The sequence below is a fragment of the Cervus canadensis genome, chromosome 10 (assembly GCF_019320065.1).
Source record: "Cervus canadensis isolate Bull #8, Minnesota chromosome 10, ASM1932006v1, whole genome shotgun sequence".
NCBI lineage: Eukaryota > Metazoa > Chordata > Mammalia > Artiodactyla > Cervidae > Cervus > Cervus canadensis.
The window spans coordinates 41,675,372-41,696,932 of record NC_057395.1 but is presented as its reverse complement, the minus strand read 5'-3'; the positions used below and the strand labels follow the sequence as shown (position 1 = coordinate 41,696,932).

The 21,561-nt window shown below is 45.7% G+C and overlaps 1 protein-coding gene across 5 annotated transcripts in view; it reads left to right on the top strand.

Annotated features, from left to right (window-relative positions):
- Window positions 1–21,561, top strand: part of RALGAPA2 (Ral GTPase activating protein catalytic subunit alpha 2) — a 294,158-nt gene that overhangs the window by 25,356 nt on the left and 247,241 nt on the right. For all 5 annotated transcript variants that reach the window (XM_043478794.1, XM_043478793.1, XM_043478797.1 and 2 more), the window contains exon 3: window positions 2,042–2,094. In XM_043478794.1, coding sequence (XP_043334729.1) covers window positions 2,042–2,094 — 53 coding nt within the window. The remainder of the gene's footprint in view (window positions 1–2,041; window positions 2,095–21,561) is intronic.

Below are 21,561 nucleotides of genomic sequence, written 5' to 3'. Positions count from 1 at the left end.
AAGACTCTGTGCACGTGCACACACACACACAAAAGTATATATATATAAATAAAAGGAAAACCACAGAAAGTGTGAGTTCCATTCCAGAGGTTGGGGGGGAGGGTGCGGTAGGCTGAGACAGGGTCACATGGAAAGAAGAGGCCTTAGAGAGGAGCATGGAGGCCACCCAGCTGCCATAGGTCTTGCAGGGAATACTGCTCCAGCCTCTGTTAGGTCAGGGCACACGTGGGCCTGGGCCCAGGATGCCAGCACCTGTTCTTTTTAAATGAATTTCTTAGCTTTCCCCCCTCGTGATTTATAAATTAATACACATCTTGAACTTAAATTTTTTTCTGCCAGATTGGTAGCTGTCTCAAATATGGAATGATGTGATTTTTATCTTGCCTCCTAGCTCTGTTCCACTTCATAGTAGTGTGATCGTATATTCAATCAAAATAGCAAAGGAAAAAAACTAACACCTGGTATCTAAAAAAACAACATTACCATCTACAAACCTCATTTTTTAAAAGGCTCTCCCTCCATCCCTGTTCTCCCTTTCCTCCCTCTATCCTTTAGGAAAATTTGGTGGTTCAAGACCATCAGTCAGTTTGTGCCACGTAACAAATTGCACAACAAACCATCCCAACACTGAGTGCCTTCAAACAACCACTAGGCATTTAGTTTGTGATTTTTCTGAATCTGTTGGGCATTTCCTGTGGTTTGGGCTGGCTCCTGTCTCTGACTGGCTAGTGGCGAGAGGCCTCATTCACACATGTCCTGATGGTCAAGCTGCTGCCCAGGGCGCCTTAGTGCTCCTTCGCGTGGGCCCTCTTGCCCAGCTGGCAGGCTTCCTTGGGCTCCAGCACACTTGGCCTCAGGGCTCCATGACCTGCTGGCAAGTAAGGCTTTTTGAGCTCACCTCACATTTGCTGTCGTCACCGTGGTTGGAGCAGGTCACGTGGCCTCTCAGATTCTGGGCCTGGAAAGAAATAGACCCTTCTTGATGGGGAGAAGACTCTGCCGCTCTGTTGCCTTGTATCTCCTGCAGAGAGTCACGACGAAGGACCGATAAAAAGAGGGAGAGGCTTTACAGTTTCTTGCTTTTAGTACAGTCTGTGTGTTGACTGGAGCCCAGGGGAGGAAGTTACCAAAACAAAAGAAGAAAGGAAAATGGTTGCTAGGAATAACAAAATCATCTTGTGATCCCTTCAGCCCTCCAGTTATTCAGCCAAAACCTGCGCTGTTGGTTCTGCTTTCAAAACGTATCCAGAATCGCCGGCCTCTCGCCCCGGCCTGTCCTCCTGACCTCTCCTCCTGGCCTCCTCCTGTTGTCCTTACGTGGGTTACCCCAGCCACCTCAGAACTGGCCTCCCTGCCACACCGTCCACCCCACCCCCACCAAAATCTCTGGGAAAGACCAGCTGGAGGGTTGCTTTACAGCGTCTGTCAGTCATGAGCTCCACACTGCAGACCCTCCAGTGGCCTCCTGGTCCCCTCACGCCCTTGCCTGCCTGCCCGCCCGCCTCACCCCCATGACTCTCCCCCTCGCTCCAGACACAAGGGCCTCCTCGCTGTATCCTCCCCATGCAGACCCGCTCCCCCATGGGGACCCTGCAGTCCCTTCGCCTGGAACACAACCACCCCCCATTTCCATATCCCGGGTCTCCCTGTGGCTGCTCCCTCACCTCTTTGAGGTCTTTGCTCAGGTGTCCCCTTATCAGCAGGGTGTCCCCGACTTCCCGAGTCAACACCCAAACTGCACTTTTGGGCATTCCCATCTGCTTCTCAGTTTCCTCACTCATTTCTGGAGAGCCTCCTCCTGCCAGAATGTAAACCTCCCCAGGGCAGGGGTTCACGCCTGTGAACTCATGTGCCCTGAGGTTCCAGAAGAGTCCCTGACACGGAGACCATCCTCGGAGTTTATTGAGTGAATGAGTGACAGCCACTTCATAGAGCTGTGGGGGTTCAGATCCAGGGTCAGCAACGTAATTTTAACCTAATTTTTAATATCTTAAAGTCGGCACGTTGTCATAGTAATGAATTCTTTTTTTATATATTCCAGGGAATAATAAGTCACAAAGGGAGGAGCTGGACTCCATCCTGTTTCTTTTTGAAGTAAGTTTTTATTCATTCATTTAGCTTTTAAGATTCTCGTCAAAAGCATGGTATTTTAGATCTTTAATGTTACTTGAAGACAAGTAAAAATGATGGGCATGTGTATCCCGCCTTCCTCTTTTACAAACAAGGTGCTAAGAATGTTCTTGTGATTTTTTTTTTTCCCCCCTCGTGGGAGAATTTTTCCTGTGTGGGGATCTAGATGGGAAGTTATTAGATGGGAATATGTGTGCATTTTAAATGTTGATATTGCCAAATTGCTCTTCAAAGAGGTTGTATAAATCTATATGTAAACTTCCATGTAAGTCTTATGTAAATTTCCCCAACCAACCCCAGAGATAATTTTTTTCTTTTTAATATATGCATATTGACATGTAAACACTCACTGTTTTTCACATATATTTCCCTGACTGCTTTTGAGGTTGTCACCTATGTGTCTCCATGTTCACGAGTGTCGATCATATGTTCTCTCCAAAGGTGGAACAATGGCTGTGACTTTTGATCTCTTAAGAGTAAGGTCTTTCTTGTCTTGATGTATTAGACAAGTGATCAGATTACTGAGGCCTTGAGAACTACACTGGAACCAGATTATAGGTTCTGAACGTTAATTGTTGGTTATCTAGAAATGATTCATGCTTTGAAAAGACGTGTGCTGAGCTTGGTGGGAGACCAGCTTTGTGACTGTTGAGGAAGGTCATATATGTGCTTGCTGCGGAGCTGGCTGAAGGGGTGGCCGAGGGGGAAGGCTGTCTGGGTTCGTGGAATAAAACAGATGCAGAAACCTCCAGCCTGGTTCAGGTTCCCAGCTGGCAATCTGTCACTGGTCACCCGTCTCCTCTGGGGTCCATGCTCCTTCCTCAGAGTCCCAGACATTGATTCAGGGCATGTTTTGTGGTGATTCTCTATGTTTCCTGTGGTTAACCTGCTGTGAATGAAGCTGGCGCAGAGGAGCTGTTTTTAACAGGAGCTTTAATTATGCCTGTCATTTAAACAGGTTTCTACTGACCATTGCTGGTTGAACTCTTCTGTTAATCTACATTATTTATGTAGAAGGTTAATGCATTTGCTAAAGAACCCACCACACAGAGGTAAAGCGTGAGGATAAAGCTCACAGGCTTGCCACACCCACTATCGCCACCTCCCCCCCTGCATCCCCACCTTGCCACTAAGTTTAAGGTCCAGAAACTGTAGTGTACCTCCTCCCTGACCCCATCCCCGCTCTCTGCTCCAGAGGCAGCTACACCTTGCACTTCGCCATACCCTTGCTCCTCACAGATAGTTTTCTACAAGCACTTGTGCCCATGAACAGTGTGAAGGAAAGAAAGTGAAGTCACTGAATCGTGTCTGACCTTTTGCAACCCCATTGACTGTAGCCTGCCAGGCTTCTCCGTCCATGGGATTTTCCAGGCAAGAATACTGGAGTGGGTTGCTATTTCCTTCTCCAGGGGATCTTTCCGACCCAGGAAATGAACCCAGGTCTCCCTCATTGCAGGCAGGCGCTTTACCAGCTGAGCCACCAGGGAAGCCCATGAACAGTGTACCATGTGACTTTCTTTGGTTTCGAGGGTCATAAAGATGGTCTCATCTGGTGTGTGGTTAGCAGGGGCTGGCCTGGCACACCCAGTGATATCTCTCGCCTTGATCCATGTGTAGTTTGTTCCTTCCATTCCCATGCCAGGCCAGGTGGCTGTGTGTGCTATTCTGTGCTGTGCTTTGTTGCTCACTCACGTCCAGCTCTTTCTGACCCCGTGGACCGTAGCCCTCCAGGCTCCTCTGTCCATGGAATTTTCCAGGCAAGAACACTGAAGCAGGTTGCCATTTCCTATTCCAGGGTACCTTCCCGACCCAGAGCTCAAACCATCGTCTCTCCTGCATCTCCTGCATTGGCAGGTGAATTCTTTACCACTTCCCCTGCCCCTGCCCCGGGAAGTGCAGATGGATGTAGGTGATTTAATTTCAATATTTTGTCTATAGATGGTGTTGGTTTTCTTGGTAGGCAGACAGATGGTCATAGAATAAAGGTTCCTCTGGTTTTCTTGTCTTTCTGCCCTGGCTTACTCTCCAGCATGCTGGTAACTAGCAATGATAAAGTTGGCTCTCCTTTTTCTGATTTAAAGAGAGTTTTGTTAATGTTTCATCACTAAGAATAGTGTTTCTGTAAATATTTGGTAGGTACTCTTTATCATATTAGATAGCTTGTTTCTATTCATAGTTCAGTTCAGTTCAGTTCAGTTCAGTTGCTCAGTCGTGTCCAACTCTTTGTGACCCTATGGACTGCAGCACGCCAGGCCTCCCTGTCCATCACCAGCTCCTGGAGTTTACCCAAGCTCATGTCCATTGAGTCAGTGATGCCGTCCAACCATTTCATCCTCTGTTGTCACCTTCTCCTCCCGCCTTCAATCTTTCCCAGCATCAGGGTCTTTTCTAATGAGTCAGTTCTTTGCAATCAGGTGGCCAAAGTATTGGAGTTTCAGCTTCAATATCAGTCCTTCCAGTGAACACTCAGGACTGATCTCCTTTAGGATGGACTGGTTGGATCTCCTTGCAGTCCAAAGGACTCTCAAAAGTCTTCTCCAACACCCCAGTTTAAAAGCATCAATTCTTCGGCACTCAGCTTTCTTTGTAGTCCAACTCTCACATCCATATGTGACTACTGGAAAAACCATAGCCTTGACTAGATGGACCTTTGTTGGCAAAGTAATGTCTCTGCTTTTTAATATGCTGTCTAGGTTGGTCATATCTTCCTTCCAAGGAGTAAGCATCTTTAATTTCATGGCTGCAGTCACCTTCTGCAGTGATTTTGGAGAGATTTATTAAAAATCATGGATGAGTTTTGAAGTTTTCAAAAGTTTCAAAAGTTTTCAAAAGTTCTTTCCTGCATTGATTGGGATGATTCTTCATGAATATGAACGTGGTGAATTCCAGTTCTGAATTTTGGGGAGGCCAGTATTTTGTTTGCATTTTTGGATCTATGTTCACAACTGAGATTGGTTTAGATTTTCTTCCCTCACATGGTTTTGGGGCTTCCAGCTGGCACTAGTGGTAAAGAACCCGCCTGCCAAGACTGGGGACATAAGAGACACAGGTTCAATTCCTGCTTTGGGAAGATCCCCTGGAGGAGGGCACAGCAACCCACTCCAGTATTCTTGCCTGGAGAATTTCATGGACAGAGGAGCCTGGAGGGCTGTAGTCCATGGGATTGCAAAGAGTCGGACATGACTGAGTGAGTGACAGACTGTTTTGAGTGATCCTGTTACAAAGGTTATAGGCTATGTTGTCAGGTGTCCTTTTTCTATTTTATAAAATAGTTTCTATAAGATTGAACTGATCTGCTTCTAGAAAATTTTTTTTCTTTCCTGTAAAAACCCTCTGAAACTAGCTTTTTTGGTTTTGGATTTTGTTTTTTTTTTTTTTAGTAGGAGGACTTTGCCGCATTTCTTTAATAGTTTTAGGATTCAGTTCAGTTCTGTTCAGTTGTTCAGTGGTGTCCGACTCTTTGTGACCCCATGGACTGCAGCACGCCAGACCTCCCTGTCCATCAGCAACTCCCGGAGCTTGCCCAACCTCATATCCATAGAGTTGGTAATGTCATCCAACCATCTCATCCTTTGTCATCCCCTTCTCCTCCTGCCTTTGATCTTTCCCAGCATCAGAGTCTTTTCAAATGATTCAGCTCTTCACATCAGGTGGCCAGCGTTTTGGAGTTTCAGCTTCAACATTAGTCCTTCCAATGAATGTTCAGGACTGATTTCCTTTAGGACTGACTGGTTTGATCTCCTTGCAGCTTACTTTATGATTATTGATTTTTTTAAAAAAAAATTCTGATTTGACTGTTTACTTTTCTAAAAATTCAAAAATTTGGTCGTATCCCCAGTTTTAAATCTTATGGCCCAGTCCTTCCTTTAAGGTTCATAATCCCTTCAGTTTTATCTGCTTTGGATTAATCTTTATTATCTCCAAACTGTTACTTATTATTAGGAGAAGTAGTCGTAGTGTTAAGATTGGTGCAAAAGTAATTGCGGTTTTGAACCCAGATTTTTAAATCATTATAACTAGGCTCAAACACATCCCTGTTAATCAAAATAGGAACTATTACAGTCAACACATTTTTGCCAACAAGCAGTAAGTTTGTTTATTCCTGTGGCATAAAAATCCATGCTTCAGGATTCAACAAACTCTTGGAAAGCATTTTCTGCATCCTGCTAGTTGTGGAAGCGGTTCCCCTGCAAAAAATTGTTGAGTTGCTTGAAGAAGTGGTGGTTGGTTGGTGAGAGGTCAGGTGAATATGGCAAAACTTCGTAGCCCAATTCGTTCAACTTCTGAAGCACTGGTTGTGTGACGTGAGGTCGGGCGTTGTCGTGGAGAAGAATTGGGCCCTTTCTGTGGACCAGTGCCCACTGCAGGCCTTGCAGTTTTCAGTGCATCTCATCGATTTGCTGAGCATACTTCTCAGATGTAATGGTTTCGCTGGGATTCAGAAAGCTGTAGTGGATTAGACCACCAAATAGTGTCTGTGACCCTTTTTTTGGTGCAACTTTAGCTTTGGGGAGAGCTTTGGAGCTTCTTTTCCATCCAGCCGCTGAGCGGGTCCTCAGTGGTCTAAAATTCACTGTCACAATCTGATTGAGAAATTGTTCGTTGTTGTTGCACAGAGTAAGAGATGACGACACTTCAAAATGACAGTTTTTTTGAGTTGTGGTCAGCTCATGAGGCACCCGTTTCTTGAGCTTTTTCATCTTTTCAGTTTGCTTCAAATGCCAAGTGATCACAGAACAGTCAATGTTGAGTTCCTGGGCAGCTTCTCGTATAGTTGTAACAGGATCAGCTTCCATGATGGCTCTCAGTTGGTCCTTGTCGACTTCCAATGGCCAACCACTGTGCTCTTCATCTTTAAGGCTCTTGTCTCCTTTGCAAAACTTCTTGAATCAGCACTGTCCTGTTCATCGGTTAGCAGTTCCTGGGCCAGTTACATTGCTGATGTTGCCAGTTGTCTCCATAGCTTTATAACCAGTTTTGAACCCACTGCACAGTATCCTGGATTTTACCCAGAGATCAAACTCACGCTCCCTGCATTGGAAGCTCGGAGTCTCAACCAGTGGATCACCAGAGAAGTCCCTCTGTGTGTTTTTGCTTCTTTTTTTTCTTTTCATGTTTTAACTTTTTTTGGTTTGGCATTCCTATGTGGCTGGTTGCATTTGATTGTCTCTTGATCCTTGTTCATTATTAGACATCTTTTACTTTCTGAAACAGTTAACATGGAAGATTTGACACTGTATCTGATCATTCTACTATCTGAAGTCCGTCTTTGGTTGTCAAAAGCTATTGGTTATTTCTTCAATCTCTCACAGTAGCTTCTTCTTGTGTATGTTTTGTGATACCACTTTGAGATCAGAATTCATGGGCTGCATATTTAATTTGTTTGAATCTTTTTTTTTCCCCCTGAAAGGGTTTGTTTTTGCTTTTGCTTGGGGTCTGAGAATGTGCTTCTTTGGGGTCCCTTTGGCTCCACTTGAGGGTCCTGGTTCCTTATTGGCATCCCAGGCTCAGTTCCTTACACCCACGTTGGGGTGGGCATGAGATCGAGAACATGAGGATGTCCGTAGGTGCTCCTTGGATTTGGCGTTTGCTTCCCTCCTGCTTCCTCTCTGGCGGTGTTTTAAGTCCTTGCTCGTTTTCCTGTGTCCCTGAAGCATGGAAATGACAGTTAACTTTTGCTGTCACTGTCCCACAACAGGAAAGCCCATCAGAGGCTACAGGCTACACCCCTTTGGGGTGGGGGACTGGTTTCATCACCTTCTCCTTGTGTTCAGAAAGTTTAGATTAAGGAGGGTGTTACTCCCCATACATTACCATCTGCAGGCAGTTCGTTGCTCATGTAAGAGAACAAATATATCTCATTCACAGCTTCATAAAACCTTCATCTGGCACCATAAACATGAGTGAAAAATGAACCTGCACTGCTGCTGTTTTTGTTTATGTTGTCTCTGTCTCCAGCCTCAGAAGGTGGGTTGTAATTTGCGTGGTTTGTTCTGAGGGTTGTGTAACTTTGTCGCCACCATCTACAAGTTAGTGCCACTTAAAAAGAGGTGGTTTATGAGGATTTGAAGGTAAATACTTAACAAGGTGTGAATAGTTGGGAAAGGCTTCCTTCAGAAGAAGTGGAATTATTAAGACGTGTTAAATCGCAGAAGGGATACTGTGTAAAGATGGCCAGTAAATAAGAAATGAATTGGAAAAAAGTGTGGAGGTAAGGGAGTTAAGAAGGCAAGAAAGAGGAGCCTCTTAGGGGAGCTACTGCTTGCTGTGTAAGGCAGGGTTGTCTAGACGGGAACCTTTGAGGAAGGAAGCAGTCATTTTTTTCAGTGTCGTGAGCTACCAACCACATCACCCTGCTTAGATGAAGCAGTGGTGTCAGTCCAGGCTGAGTGTCCTTCAGGCAGCAGGCTGACCGTTCCATCTGCCTTTACGTTCAGTGGAGGACGGTACCCCTCAGAAGCTGACCTCAGCCACCCTTGCCCGTAGTTTCAAACCTCTGTACCACTTGGAGTTTCTCTTGTTGCTGGTTCACAGCGATGTTTTTCACAACTAATTGAGGTTATGACTGTCTAGTTTTACTCTTCTTCTAAAAACATATTTCATGGGACTTCCCCGGTAATGCAGTGTTTAGGAATCTGCCTGCCAAGGCAGGGGACACAGGTTCAATTCCTGGTCCGAGGGGATCTCACTTGTGGTGGAGTAACTAAGCCCATGGCCACGAATATTGACGCCTGAATGCCTAGAGCCAGCGCTCTGCAACAGCAGAAGTCACAGCAATGCAAAGCCCAAGCCCTGCAACCAGAGAGTAGCCCACGTGCAGCAACAAAGACCCAGTGTAGCAAAAAAAAAAAAAAATCATCTATCATTGCTGTGTGTTTCAAACAGGCATGTGGAGTTGGTGGTGTGGGGCCCCATGCCGTGAGTCTCCACTGCTGTCTTGACCAGAGGGTAAATGCTTCACTCAGGCCATCCTGTTTAATCCTTTCAGGAAATTGGAGACAGATACTGTCTTTTCAGTTTTTTATGGCTGGAAGGGTGGAGGCTTCGTTGTGTCAGGTGACTTGCCCAAGGTTGCATATCTGTCCAGTGGTAGATAGAGGTTGAACCTCTCGTCTCTGGAGCCCATTCCTGACCTCAGCACCGGGCTGTGCACCGCTTAGGAGTCTCAGCGATCGAGCTGTGCTGCAAGGGCCATGATACCAGCAGACGCCTATTCTTGTGCAGGCCACTCATTCATTAGACGTGTTTATCACGTACCTACTGTGTCAGGCGCCCTTCTGGTGCTGGAGGTAGAGCAGGGAGATGGACAGAACCCCCTGCCCTTATGGAGCACGCGTTACGTTTCGTGGTAAACTGAAGAGTACGTCAGAGCGCCAGTAACCACCTTCTGAGTCAGAAAATTCTGAACGGCCCTTCTCAGAAGTGACGGTGGCCCTTGAGGTGGCTGCCTACATAGGTCAAAGGAGGGTTGATGTGGGAATGTCAGGCACCTGGTGAATGGGTTCCAAGGTCAAATAACTGACTTGACTTTGAGATCCTTCTGGATTCAGCAGTTGAGAGGTTTTTAACCCTTTCTGGGATTTGTTTTAATCGGGTGTGGGAAGACTGACAGACCTGAAGATGATTGGCATGAAGGCAGAGGTTGTTACAGTACGTACAGTGCCAGAAGCAGGAGGCGTGGCACGTCAGGTGGGCCCCGAGGAGAAGCTCCAAGGAGACGAGAGCAGGAGAGAGAGGAGTGGAGGTGGTTTCTGTGGGAAGGAACGGGCCAGGCAAGGTCAGCAGCTGGCAGAGCAGGTTTAGGGTCAGGTAGTTTGAACCCTCTCAGCGGGCCGTGGGCCATGGGGGTGGTCCCTGGCTCTCCAGGACCTGGTCCCCAGGTGATTTGGGCAGGAGATTGTGTCCCAGGCAGTGAGAACCCAGTAATGGAGGTGGCCGCATGTGGATTTGGGCTTGGCTGGTTTGCATATCGAAGGCGCGCTGGCAGGTGCTATCCAGGAATCCACTAACCCTGGGGAGGGTAGTCTCTGCCAGCCCAGCAGGGGCCCAGGCATCAGAGCATCAGGAATCGAGAAAACGAGAAGACACAGTTGTTAAGGAGATGCGTTTCTAGCTATCTGCCACACTGTACATTGTCCTTCCTTTAGTAGAGAGATGGGGTGTTTGGATAAAGTTTGACAGCAAGGTGTTTCCCCAGCCTCCCACTCCCCAATTAAAATACACATCCGCAGAAGAGGTTTCATATCACACATACATGTATTTTGGCCTCAGATGCTACTTACTCATATATCACACAGTTAGCAATCACAAATCTACAGGACATTTGATTCCTGGATCCGTTCATTTTGAATTTATCTAGGTTATCCCAAGAGATTAAATAAACCCTGTGTTTGTCCTCCCCAGAGACTGAACGGGGTCTTTACCTCCTGTGAAGTGTGGTCTCACACTCGGGGTCCCTGGGTCTCCCGTGCAGGTTCCCGTCTGGCTTGGCTGTCTGGGCCACTCTGTGAAAGTGCTGTCACCCGCCCTGGGCTTGTCACCTGCCACCCCCCCGCCACCCCCCGCCAGGCCTCTTTCTGCACAGCTTCCCTCTTGCCTCTTGGTTTACAGAGTTCTCTTTTCAGAGCCCGTCCTTTACTCTCCTCTTCATCTGGCCCATTTTTTCAGGCTCTGTTCAGACCCACCCGTTTCTCCCAACATCTGCAGTTGAAGGTGCCCACTGTCCTCTGAGTTTCTAGAATGTACTCCTGCTTGTCCCAGCTGGTTGTTCCTAGTTTTCCTTGAAGGCGGCCCTCTCTTAGCTTCCTAACCAGACAGGAAGTTGCTGGGCTGGCCCTGCCGCTGCGAGATAGCATCCTTTGGGGCCCCCACAGCCACTCACACTTGTTAATATTTGTTGTTGGATTAAAGCCTCTTAAATTCTCCACTTATCTCCCATGGGGTCACGTGGTATTTTTATACTAAAAACAGTATTTTCTTTCCTCACTTAAAACTCCCTGGACCAAAGAGATGAGAGAAAGGTAGCAGAAGGGCCGGCGAGGTTTGGATCCGGCTGTGGTACAGCGAGCCGTGTGGCCTTGACCGAGACCCTGAGCCTTCCTTTGTTTGGAGCCTGCGCCCCTGCAGCAGGGGTGGGACCAGTTGAGTTCTGGGGGCACCTCAGTTCTACCAGCCAAGGGTCCCACAAAAATAGCTCTGAGCGAAGTCTCCAAACAAGACATCTTCAAAATAATAAGTTTGCAGAGAAGTCTTTTTTTAGCCTGAAATTTAGCTTCATGCTTCTATTTAGTTTTAATATTCAATCTGTTTAGCTCAGGTTAGCCTTCGAGTCTCTAAACGTCCCCGTTGCTTTCTTCTCTGGAGCAGCCCTCTTCACCATAACTTTCTGGGATGATGGGACTGTTCCATATGCAGTTAGGCGACTACTGGGCTACTTTGTGCTTGGAATGTGGCTCGCATGACTGAGCAACGTAAATTTTAATTGTATGTAGTTTTATTTGATGTAAGTTTTAAACTTAGGTGGCCACACGCATGCTAGTGACTGCCAGTTGGACCGTGAGGCTATGGCATGTTCCCGCAGAGCCTGGCCGCCTCACCTGGGAGACTCGTTCCTTCTTCCTCAGGCACCTGGTCAGGTCCTCAGCCTGTGGCCCTTTGCTGTCCTCATGGGGAGGGGACTTCACAGGTTTAGGGTTTTGCTGGAAGGAGGCTTTGGCCGAAGGGAACATGCCCCTGCCTCTCAGTTGGGGAAGTGGCCTTCTGCAGACGCGGAGTTGAAAAGTCAGAAACAAATTGCATTCTCCTCTTTTTGCACTCATGTTAAGATGAAATGAGCATTCTAAATCAGGGGCTGTCAAACGAGTTCAGACTTCATCTTCCCCCTTCCGTCCATCCCCCCTGATAAAGGAAACAGCATCAGTGTCCTTCCTCCCAGGGCGCTGCCCCCTGTCCTCCCCACCCCTCCGTTGGTGGGAGATTCTGGTGGGAGAAGCCTGGACCTCAGAGCCAGAAGTGAGCCGCCTGGAGGGCACGGGTGACCCGAGGCTTCTTCAGGGGCAGACAGAAGAGCAGGGTGTTACTGGGGCCCGTAGGTTTTGTTTCTCCTTCGCTAACGAGGATGACTCTGACGTGGACATCAGCCTCCTCCCTGGCATCTGTGGGGGTGATGCTGGCTCGAAGGGGACCCGTCCTGGGCAGCCTTGCTGGGCACACTGGTGTCTGGGCGTCGTAATGACCAACTGGGAGTCCAGGACTCTAGTGGGCTTTCCCTCTTTAATGGAATTCAGTCTGGGCTCTCTTGTTTTTCAGTGTTCCATGGGAGCTTATATCGATAGTGGGTTTAGCCTCAAATTCTTTTCCTCAAGATAGGGGGAAAGGATTTCAGTAGCCTTCCAGCTGGACCAATGCAGAGCCCCGGGCCGTGTGGGAGAAGAGGAGATGATGGGCTGGTTTTCGCTCTGTCCGGTCACTTTTCTGGTGCCGTTTCAGTATTGACTGTATTTACCACACAGATGCATTTATTTATATCTTTTCACACTTAATAGTCCCGTTCTGCCTCAGATATTAATGATGAAGAAGAATTGCCTGAAGTGAAACTAGAATTATGGCTATAATAGGATCATAAACCATTCTGACATGTCTGCCCCCTCTCCACCTCTCTCCCCTTCCCCCACCATTCTTCCTTCGGTGGATCTGTGTATCCTTTATAACTCTTTGGAAATGAAGACCAGTTCGAGGCTCCTGCAGAGGTTCAGGGGAAGTGCTTGGGCTGAATCACAGCCAGGTCTGTGCTTTCAGGGCAGGTGATCTGTAGGATTAAGTCACGGCCCTTTGTCTCTTCTGAGCAGAAAACACAGATCAAGGCCACAGAATTGCATTTTTACAGTTTATCAAGTTTCCACAGCCCCTGGTCTCCTCTGCTTTATTTGTCATTATTTATTCCAGACTGTCCGCCACACAGCAGTCCTCCTGGGTGGCTCCCCACTCCACACCGAGGGTCTCTCACACTGTTAGTGCTTCTTATTTCTTTTTCCTGTAAGGACCAGTTTCCTGCTATTGAGTGGAGAACGGACAAGAAGAAATAAAATGAACACAAAAAGCAGATTCTTCTTAACTCCTTGAAATCTAAGTTCTTGTTGAGGATTTCAAATATTTGGATGCTTCTATGGATTTTTTTTTGTTTTTTTCTCTTAAAAGACTGGTTCCAACTTTGAGTGCAGTTCCTGGATCACTGCCATAATTCTAAATGACTGATTGCAGTTGAGAAAAGTCAGGATCCCCAGAGAATAGAGCCAACAGAAACTCTTCTTCACCCCACAACCCGCCCTGAGTTCTAGTCGGCCAGCAGAGTCAATGCCCCGGGTTATCATGACCAGGGTACTGGGTCATTGTTATGACACTGGTGTTTATTGTAACATGTTATATATAGTCACTTATTTATTTATTTCAAACTTTAAACTTTTTATTTTGTATTGGGGTATAGCTGATCGACAGTGTTGTGGTAGTTTCAGGTGAATAGCGAAGGGGCTCAGCCATACATATACATGTGTCCACTCTCCTCTAAAGCCACTCCCAGCCAGGCTGGCATATAACATTGAGTTGAGTTCTATGTGCTATGCAATAGGTCCTTGGTGGTCATCCATCCTGAATATAGCAGTGTGTGCATGACCTTCCCAAACTCTCCAACCATACCTTCCCCTCGGCAACGATAGGGGTATTATGTACATTTAAAGTAATCATAGAGACGTAGAATTGACCTGGTTTTCTTCATGGCGTTAGTCACGCTTGCCGTTTTTATTAATGTTGGGCCCTCGTTTGGGAGCAGCTTCAGGTAGGGACATGCGTGTCGCAGCCATGTGTGATCTGCTCCCCAACACCACCGAGACTTCCTCAGGCCGGGTTTACCAGGGAGGCTGGGGGGCCAGCTGGTCTCAGGTGTTGGCTGGGGTGGTGAGCCAGCTCAGCGATCGCTCCCCAGTGCCGGGCCCTGCACGAGATGTTGGGGAGATAACGCAACACGGGGCCGGGTCTTCTGTTTCTGGAGCACGTGTCTGCTTCTGATCATGAAACCTTTATGATCTCTGCAGATGGGAAGATGGAAGCAGGGTGTAAACATCTAATCGCTTCGAGAATTCTAATTGTGGTTTCAATTCAGCGATCTTTTTACATGTTACTAATAATAATTTGAATTAGATGACAGTGTCTGAGTTGAAAGGGTCCATTTTCACTGGACATTTTAACTTCTAAATTTAATACCAAGACTACAGTTTTCCTTATGCCTTGTGACTTCTAGGTGAGAAACTTGGGACTGACCCAACAGGATATACTAAATTACTCAGTTTACCTGGGAGGAAGGGGATCCTGAAGCTGTTAGAGAAGCCTGCGGCCGTGTGAAATTACACTCCAGTGGCCCTCTGCCACAGCTGGGGTGCCTCGGCCCCTCTCCTGTGCTGTGTGCCCTGTGGCCCTGGGTAGCTGACACCTCCAGGAGTGGGTCCCCCGGAGGCAACACCCACAGATGCTCCCAGGAACCCCGAAGGGCAGAGGGTAGAGTCTGCGTCAGGACCACATATAAGGAAGCCTCACACTAAAACTCGATCACGTTGTATTTACTGTTATAACAGCAGGAGACACGTAAAGACCATTTTCTGTCCCTTTAAATTGATTGGAATTCATAGGTGACCACAGTTTGGACAAGTTGGTTTCTTCGTGTATCAGTTTAGGAGACTGTGTTTGCTGTCATACGATGGTGGGTTTTCTGTGGCGTGTTTTGCTTGGATGCAGTGTGGTGGCTGCTACAGAGTGACACCCAGTGTGTGAGACGCTTGCCATGTGGGACAGGTTGAAAAGCCTGCTGGCATCAGTTGCTCCCGCAGACCTGGCGTTCCCTGGGTGGACTTGGCAGAGGAGCTTGCCGTGAGCCGACTGCGGGTCTGCAACGCCTTCTAACTGTGTGGAAGCAGCTGTTTAAATGCGTTTAAATCCTTGTAGGTTCTGGGGGGGACAGGAACCACATGCTAGCATCTCCCGGGGGAGTGGTTATTTCTCTGCCTTCCACTCACCTGGGAACTCTCTGGATGTAAAAAACTATTTTTTTCTTCTCGTTCTGTGAAAAATGGCACAGAAAAGACAAACAGCTGGTTGTGTTGGTATCAAACTTGAAGAGATCTGAAAAATGCAGTTTCTAGCCAGGAAATAGAAACTTGAATTGAAGAAGAGGTGGCAGGTTTGGTTGTGACTGAGGTTTCCTGTATCAGAACCTCGGGTATAAAGAAAACTCCTCTTGGGGGTGTTCCAGCCAGTGGGTTACTCAGAGCAAAACCACATCTTCTGGGTCAAATTATGTGCTACTATGTCACTTTCTGTATTTCTTGTTCATCTTTCTGTGTTTGGAAACCAGTTCTGAGTGACTTGGTCTTTGGTAGAGGAATTTAACTTATTTATATTTATTATTTTTGTGTGTGGTAATTAGCATTAACATTTTTTTCTGCTACTTTTGTTTTTTGGGGGAGAGGTTACTGACTCTCACTGTATGCTTTGGGATTTGGGAGATATACTTTCGATTTTCTATCATTTCGATCATTGTCTTTAAATTTAAAAATTGCTATTTGAACCTTTTTTCTTTTTATTATCCCTGGTAGCCCAGACAGTAAGGAATCTGTCTGAGGTGCAGGAGACCCAGCTTTGATCTCTGGATCAGGAAGGTCCCCTGGAGGAGGGCCTGGCAGCCCACTCCAGTATTCTTACGTGGAGAATCCCATGGAGAGGAGCCTGGTGGATTACAGTCCATGGGGTTGCAAAGAGTCAGACACAACTGGGCAACTGACATGACTGATGACTGATCAAGAATAAAGCAGTGTTTGGTGATACTTTTATTTTACCCCCACATATCTTTTGTCCATCTTACTTTTTAGCTATTTTAAGCATTTTATGTCCAGATTATTTTATTGTAATATTTTTAAAATTTATTTCTCTTATGTTAATGGTTTTGAGGATTTGCTCTATTTTTATGCCCATATTAATTCCAGTTATATAAATACAGCTTGTTGTTCATAGTGTTTATGCACCTGCACCCTTGTTTTTGGATTTTAAAACTAATCTCTGTATTTGCTGGAATATGAATCATTTAGTATGTTGAGGAGGTGAGGGCTCTAGAAGACCTTTTTTAAAAACAACAACAAAAACTTCAAACAAAAATAGCTAGCTCTACACTTTTCAAATAATCTTTTTTCTCAATACTCTGAATTTTGTTTGCTTTGCAAAAGAGCTGTAGTGTACTCTCTGTGTGTGTGTGTGTGAGTGCTAAGTCAATTCAGTCATGTTCTACTCTTTACAACCCCATGGACTGTAGCCTGCCAAGCTCCTCTGTCCATGGGATTCTCCAGGCCAGAATACTGGAGTGGGTTGCCGAGCCCTCTCCCAGGGGATCTTCCTGACACAGGGATCAATCCTGCATCTCTTACGTCTTCTGCAATGGCAGCAGGTTCTTTACCACTAGTGCCACCTACTCTAGTTGTCTTTGTTACATGCCAGATTCGCATGTAAGACCTGGCTTGCTGCGGGACATCTGTCGTCATGTATGTCTGTGTTCTGCTGCCCCTTCTCGGAGTGGCCTGCTGTGAGCAGCTGACCATGCTGCCTTCTGGAGCTTAATGTTGCAGAAAGACCAAGGTCAACCTGAGTTTTGTTCCTTTGTGGATAATCCATTTGTTCCTCTCAGATCTTCTGTAGGACTTTTAATTATATGTTGAATTTGCAGCTTTGAATGTGCTACATCTGGATCCTTATCTCTCTGTTCAGCTTGCTTAGTGCTAGGGAGGTCTCCGGATGCACGAGGTTATGCGGGAAGCTCTGTGGTGACTCTAGATTCATGCTTTCTGGGTTTTCATCTCCATGCGATATTTTCTGATTTCAAACATTACTTGTGCATCTAATGTTTTTATTTATGTAGATCTTAAAAAAGACTCAGTGTCCTCTTAAGACTGTGAGTGAAAATTTCTTTAAGAAGTACCCTGTTCTTTCAGCAAATCTATTTCAGAAGGAGGAATCCATTTCTTTTGAGGATGGTCCCTCCTTTGCTGCATATTCTATGGATATCCTGCTTTCTCAGGAGGGGCCCGCAGCCCCTATGCCTCTTCACAGGTTCATCTGTGCTTTAAGCAATAATTCCTCTGAGTGTTTTGCTCATAGATGGGATTCTTTACCCTTTCTGAGTTTTTATTGCTTAAAGAGATTTTCCCACATTTTTATATTGATCAATTTCTAAAATACAGGAGGGAGAAATCAGATCCCCTCCGCTTTTTTTTAATGCATTCTCCATTTCCTTTAGATGTTTTTACCCTGTATTTTATTTTATTTTATTTTTTTATTTTTTATTTTATTTTTTTTACCCTGTATTTTAAGTGTTTGGCAATAATCAAGTCGTGTTGGGGAGGGATGTGGTGGAGGGGTGGTTGAGGTGAGCCCTTCTCAAGAGGTGATGTTTGAGTTGGGTCTTAAAGACTGAAAAGGCTGTAAGAAGACAGATCTATGCTTTCCTGGCTCAGTTAACAGCAGGGTGAGTGACTAGCTAGAAGGGTACATGGATAAGAAGAAACGCATGACTTTTTAAACTCAAAATGTAGGTACCTTGTTTTTAAGATTCTGTTGTTCCTAATTTTAGCTCCATTTCTCTTACATTTCAGAGTACCAAATGTTGACACCCAAAATTCAATGAGAATATTTTTTCTGCACTGGATAGTCATTTTTAGTGAGAGATGAGTGACCAGGCCCTGGGTGGTTGAAGAACACAGCACTGTCTCCATAGGTCACCCTGGGACTGTCCAGGCCATCTGGCTTCTGCCCACAGGGTCCTGTTGAGACCAAAGCATGTGTGGCATTCACAGGATATGTCCTATAAAGCCACGTCTGCCCTGTCTCATCCTAAGTTTTTTGAACTCAAAAGGCCAAGTGACTAAATAAGACTTCTGTTCCTCCAAACTGAACTTTCTGTTTTCTGGTCAGTGTTTCCTTCACTTGTACCCTGGGCCTTGCGGCTCGTTTCAGGGAGAGTTGCTCCCATGTTCTATATGTGTGCATAGAGCAGGTTTAACTGGTCATTGTTGACCAGTTAACTGGTCATGTTACCTCGCATCAGTGAGTATGTGATATTTCCTCCTTCTTCACTGACCACCTTTTCTAAGTGGAATCAAAATCAGGTGTGAATCTACTGGGATACATTGCAGTCATCTAGGAATGATTTGAAAGGAAAAAAGAAAGTTTCCCATACAAATTAAATGAAGATCAGCAGTTTTAAAGCACACGATAGCATCTTGTATAAACTGCAGCTTCCATTTCACATTATTCCTGGTCATGCAGTAGGTTCTGAAGAAAAAAGGGCTATGGATAATCACTTAAAAGAATGACAGATTCCCCGAGGTGCCGATCAGTGGTAAGACCTAATTTCTATTTCGAGTGTGCTGTGTTGGATTACCATACAGATGCAGCTGAGCACCAAGCATTAACTACAGCCATGTGCCTTTCAGAAAAGTAATATTTATTCACGCTGTGTGGCTTTCCTGCATTTTTAAAAATTTTACTCTCCAGTGAAACTGCAAACAAGATGTCAATAGCTTCTGTGGCATCCGCAGTCGTGTAGCTTAGAATACTGGCTGAAGCAGCAATGCCATGGTGTATTGGCCTCCACAGATGTAGGCCTCATCTGGGACTTTCTGAGGGACAGGCTTAGCATTTAGACACAAATAGTTGTGTGGGGCTTTGTTTTTATTGACCTCACAGGCTTCAATGCATAAGAAATGACTCTTGCTATATTTGAGTGCAGAAAATCACTGTGGGTGATTTCAGCTTTGAGTTGTGTAATATTATGTCTGTTTGGGAATATTCTTAGTAGCTCAGATATTTGGCATGGTATTTCTTATCCAAACCTTACTGAGTTGATTTTTGAGTATCTTTCAAGTCCATCCATTTTGAAAATCTGAGATCTTTTATCTGGAAGTGGTGATGATGTCAGGCCTGACCTCGGAACAAGTTGGAGACTACTTGTGGCCCACCAGCAGCATTCTAGCACTCCTTGCACACCGTTTTGCTGTAGTCTCTGTCTTTCTTTATATTTTGATGTATGGCAGAAGCCAGCACAATATTGTAAAGCAGTTATCCTCCAATTAGAATGTAAAAACATAAAGGGGAAAAAATAAAGTTAACAGCAGCAACAAAAAAAAGACATTTTTTTCTTTTTTGCCTACTAAGGAGGGAAACCTAAGTCAAGAAGAGCCATCTATTATCTGTATTTTGAAAGGTTGAAAAGCACAATTCAGTGCCAGATGGTTTCCCGATGACAGAGAAGATCTGAGGAGCCTGTGGGCATGCCAGGCATTCATCTTGTCTGAGATAAGCTCTACCCTGACTCTTGAGAGTAATTTTCTCAGCATCTGCTGTATGAAATTTTTAGATTAAGTGGCAAGATGGCACCAGAAGAGGATCCTGGAGGAACTTCCCTGGTGGTCCAGTGGCTAAGACTCTGCACGTCCAGTGAAAGGGTCGTGGGTTCGATCCCTGGTCAGGAATGTAGGTGGGATGCCAAATCCCCTTGGAGGAGAAAGCCTGACTCAAGAGGACACCCAGTTGCTGCTGTTCCCTCAGCTGGGGAGAGAAAGGGCTAGATGAAAAGAGGAGACGATGCTGGGCTCCCCTCCCCGTGAGGCCTCAGCCAGCTGATGAGAAACAAAGCCAGCAGAAGTAGGAGGGTCATTTCTGTTAGGACTTCAGCCTCTTGATACGATGAAAATGTTCTGAGTAGTCACTGGAAGACGGCTGTATCAGACAGACAGATGCACAGCTCACATCTCCTCCAGCCTGGCTGGAAGGCTGCCGTCCTCAGCTTCCAGCCACCACCACGTTCTTCCCGTCCCGTCCCCAGCCAGTGACCCACTGAGGCTGCGGTGTGGGGGCCTGGCCGTCCTCAGGCACATGGGCTCCTTCAACAGGCCATCTGCTCCCGGGCTCCTGTGGGGCCATACACTCTGAGTGGGGGTCTGGGGCTCCTCTGTTTCCTCATTTCTCCTTCACAGAGGCTACTCCCCAGTAAACCACTGGCACTCCTAACTGTACGCAGGGCCTGTTCCCCAGAGAACTCAGCCTATAAGGATCATTATTCATTTGTTATCAAACATATTGAACCTAGCCTCTGTAGATGGAGTAGGAAATGGCAACCCACTGCAGTACTCTTGCCTGGAGAATCCCATGGACAGAGAAACCTGGCAGGCTGTGGTCCATGGGGTCACAAAAAGTCAGACATGACTGAGCACATGCACACACCCTGTAGTAAAGTTTTCAATAAAAGACAAAGTATGAGTTAAAGAATCAGAAAAGAAAACAGCACTATTTACAATTGCCAGTGTATGGAAGCAAGCTAAATGTCCACTGACAGATGGTGGGTATATATATATAAATACTCATACATACATACACACCCTCCCATCAAACACAGTGGCATACTACTCAGCCATAAAAAGAATGAAATATTGCTATTTGCAGCAACATGGATGGACTTGGGGAACATTATGCTAAGTGAAATAAGTCAGACAAGGCACATACTGTGTGACATCACTTATATGTGAAATCTAAAAAATATAATGAACTAGTGAATGAAAAAAGAAGCAGACTCATAGATTATTGAACAAATTAGTGGTTACCAGTGGGGAAAGGGAAGAGGGGAGGTGCAATATGGGAGCTCGTGGGACGGAGGGGAAGTTATTATGGGATTATATGAAATCCTGTGTGTGAAACTTTTGAAAATTGTGAGATACTGTAGAATTTAAAGAATCTTTCATTTAATAAAAATTACATCAGAATCAGAAGAAGTAAAGGTTCTTTGTTATATCTACCAGGGATGGTGGGAGGAGAGAGGGTCATAACTACTATCCTAAAACTAATTTTTAGCTCTTAATTTCAAGAAATCCTTGCCCCCAGTTCCATTTCCTTATTCCATGGAGTAAGGTCTCATCCTCTTTGTTCATCTTTCTTCCCAGTTCTGTTTCTTGTCTGGAGACAGGTGGTGATTTTAATGGAAATGGGAAGTGGAAGGTGAAAAAGAGAAAACCTAGAGAATCTGGCATTTGACAGGTTATTCTTGTTCTATTTAAGCAATGGCTGTAATATAATTACAGTGATCCCTTCAGTTATTTTTTTCCCTTTTCTTTCTTTTGGGGAGAATTTAAGTTGGGGTAGTAATCTCTTTAAAACGTTCAGGGAAGGAAGCTTGCTTGGGGCAAGTGAAAGAGACTGTTTCATAGGGGTCCAAGATAAAGTGAAATTTATGCTATTACAAAGTTTTTTTTTTTCCTTTTCTGAAATACATCTATATAGAGATGCTGCATGCTTGCATGCTCAGTCATGTCTGACTCTTTGCAACCCCATGGACTGTAGCCCGCCAGT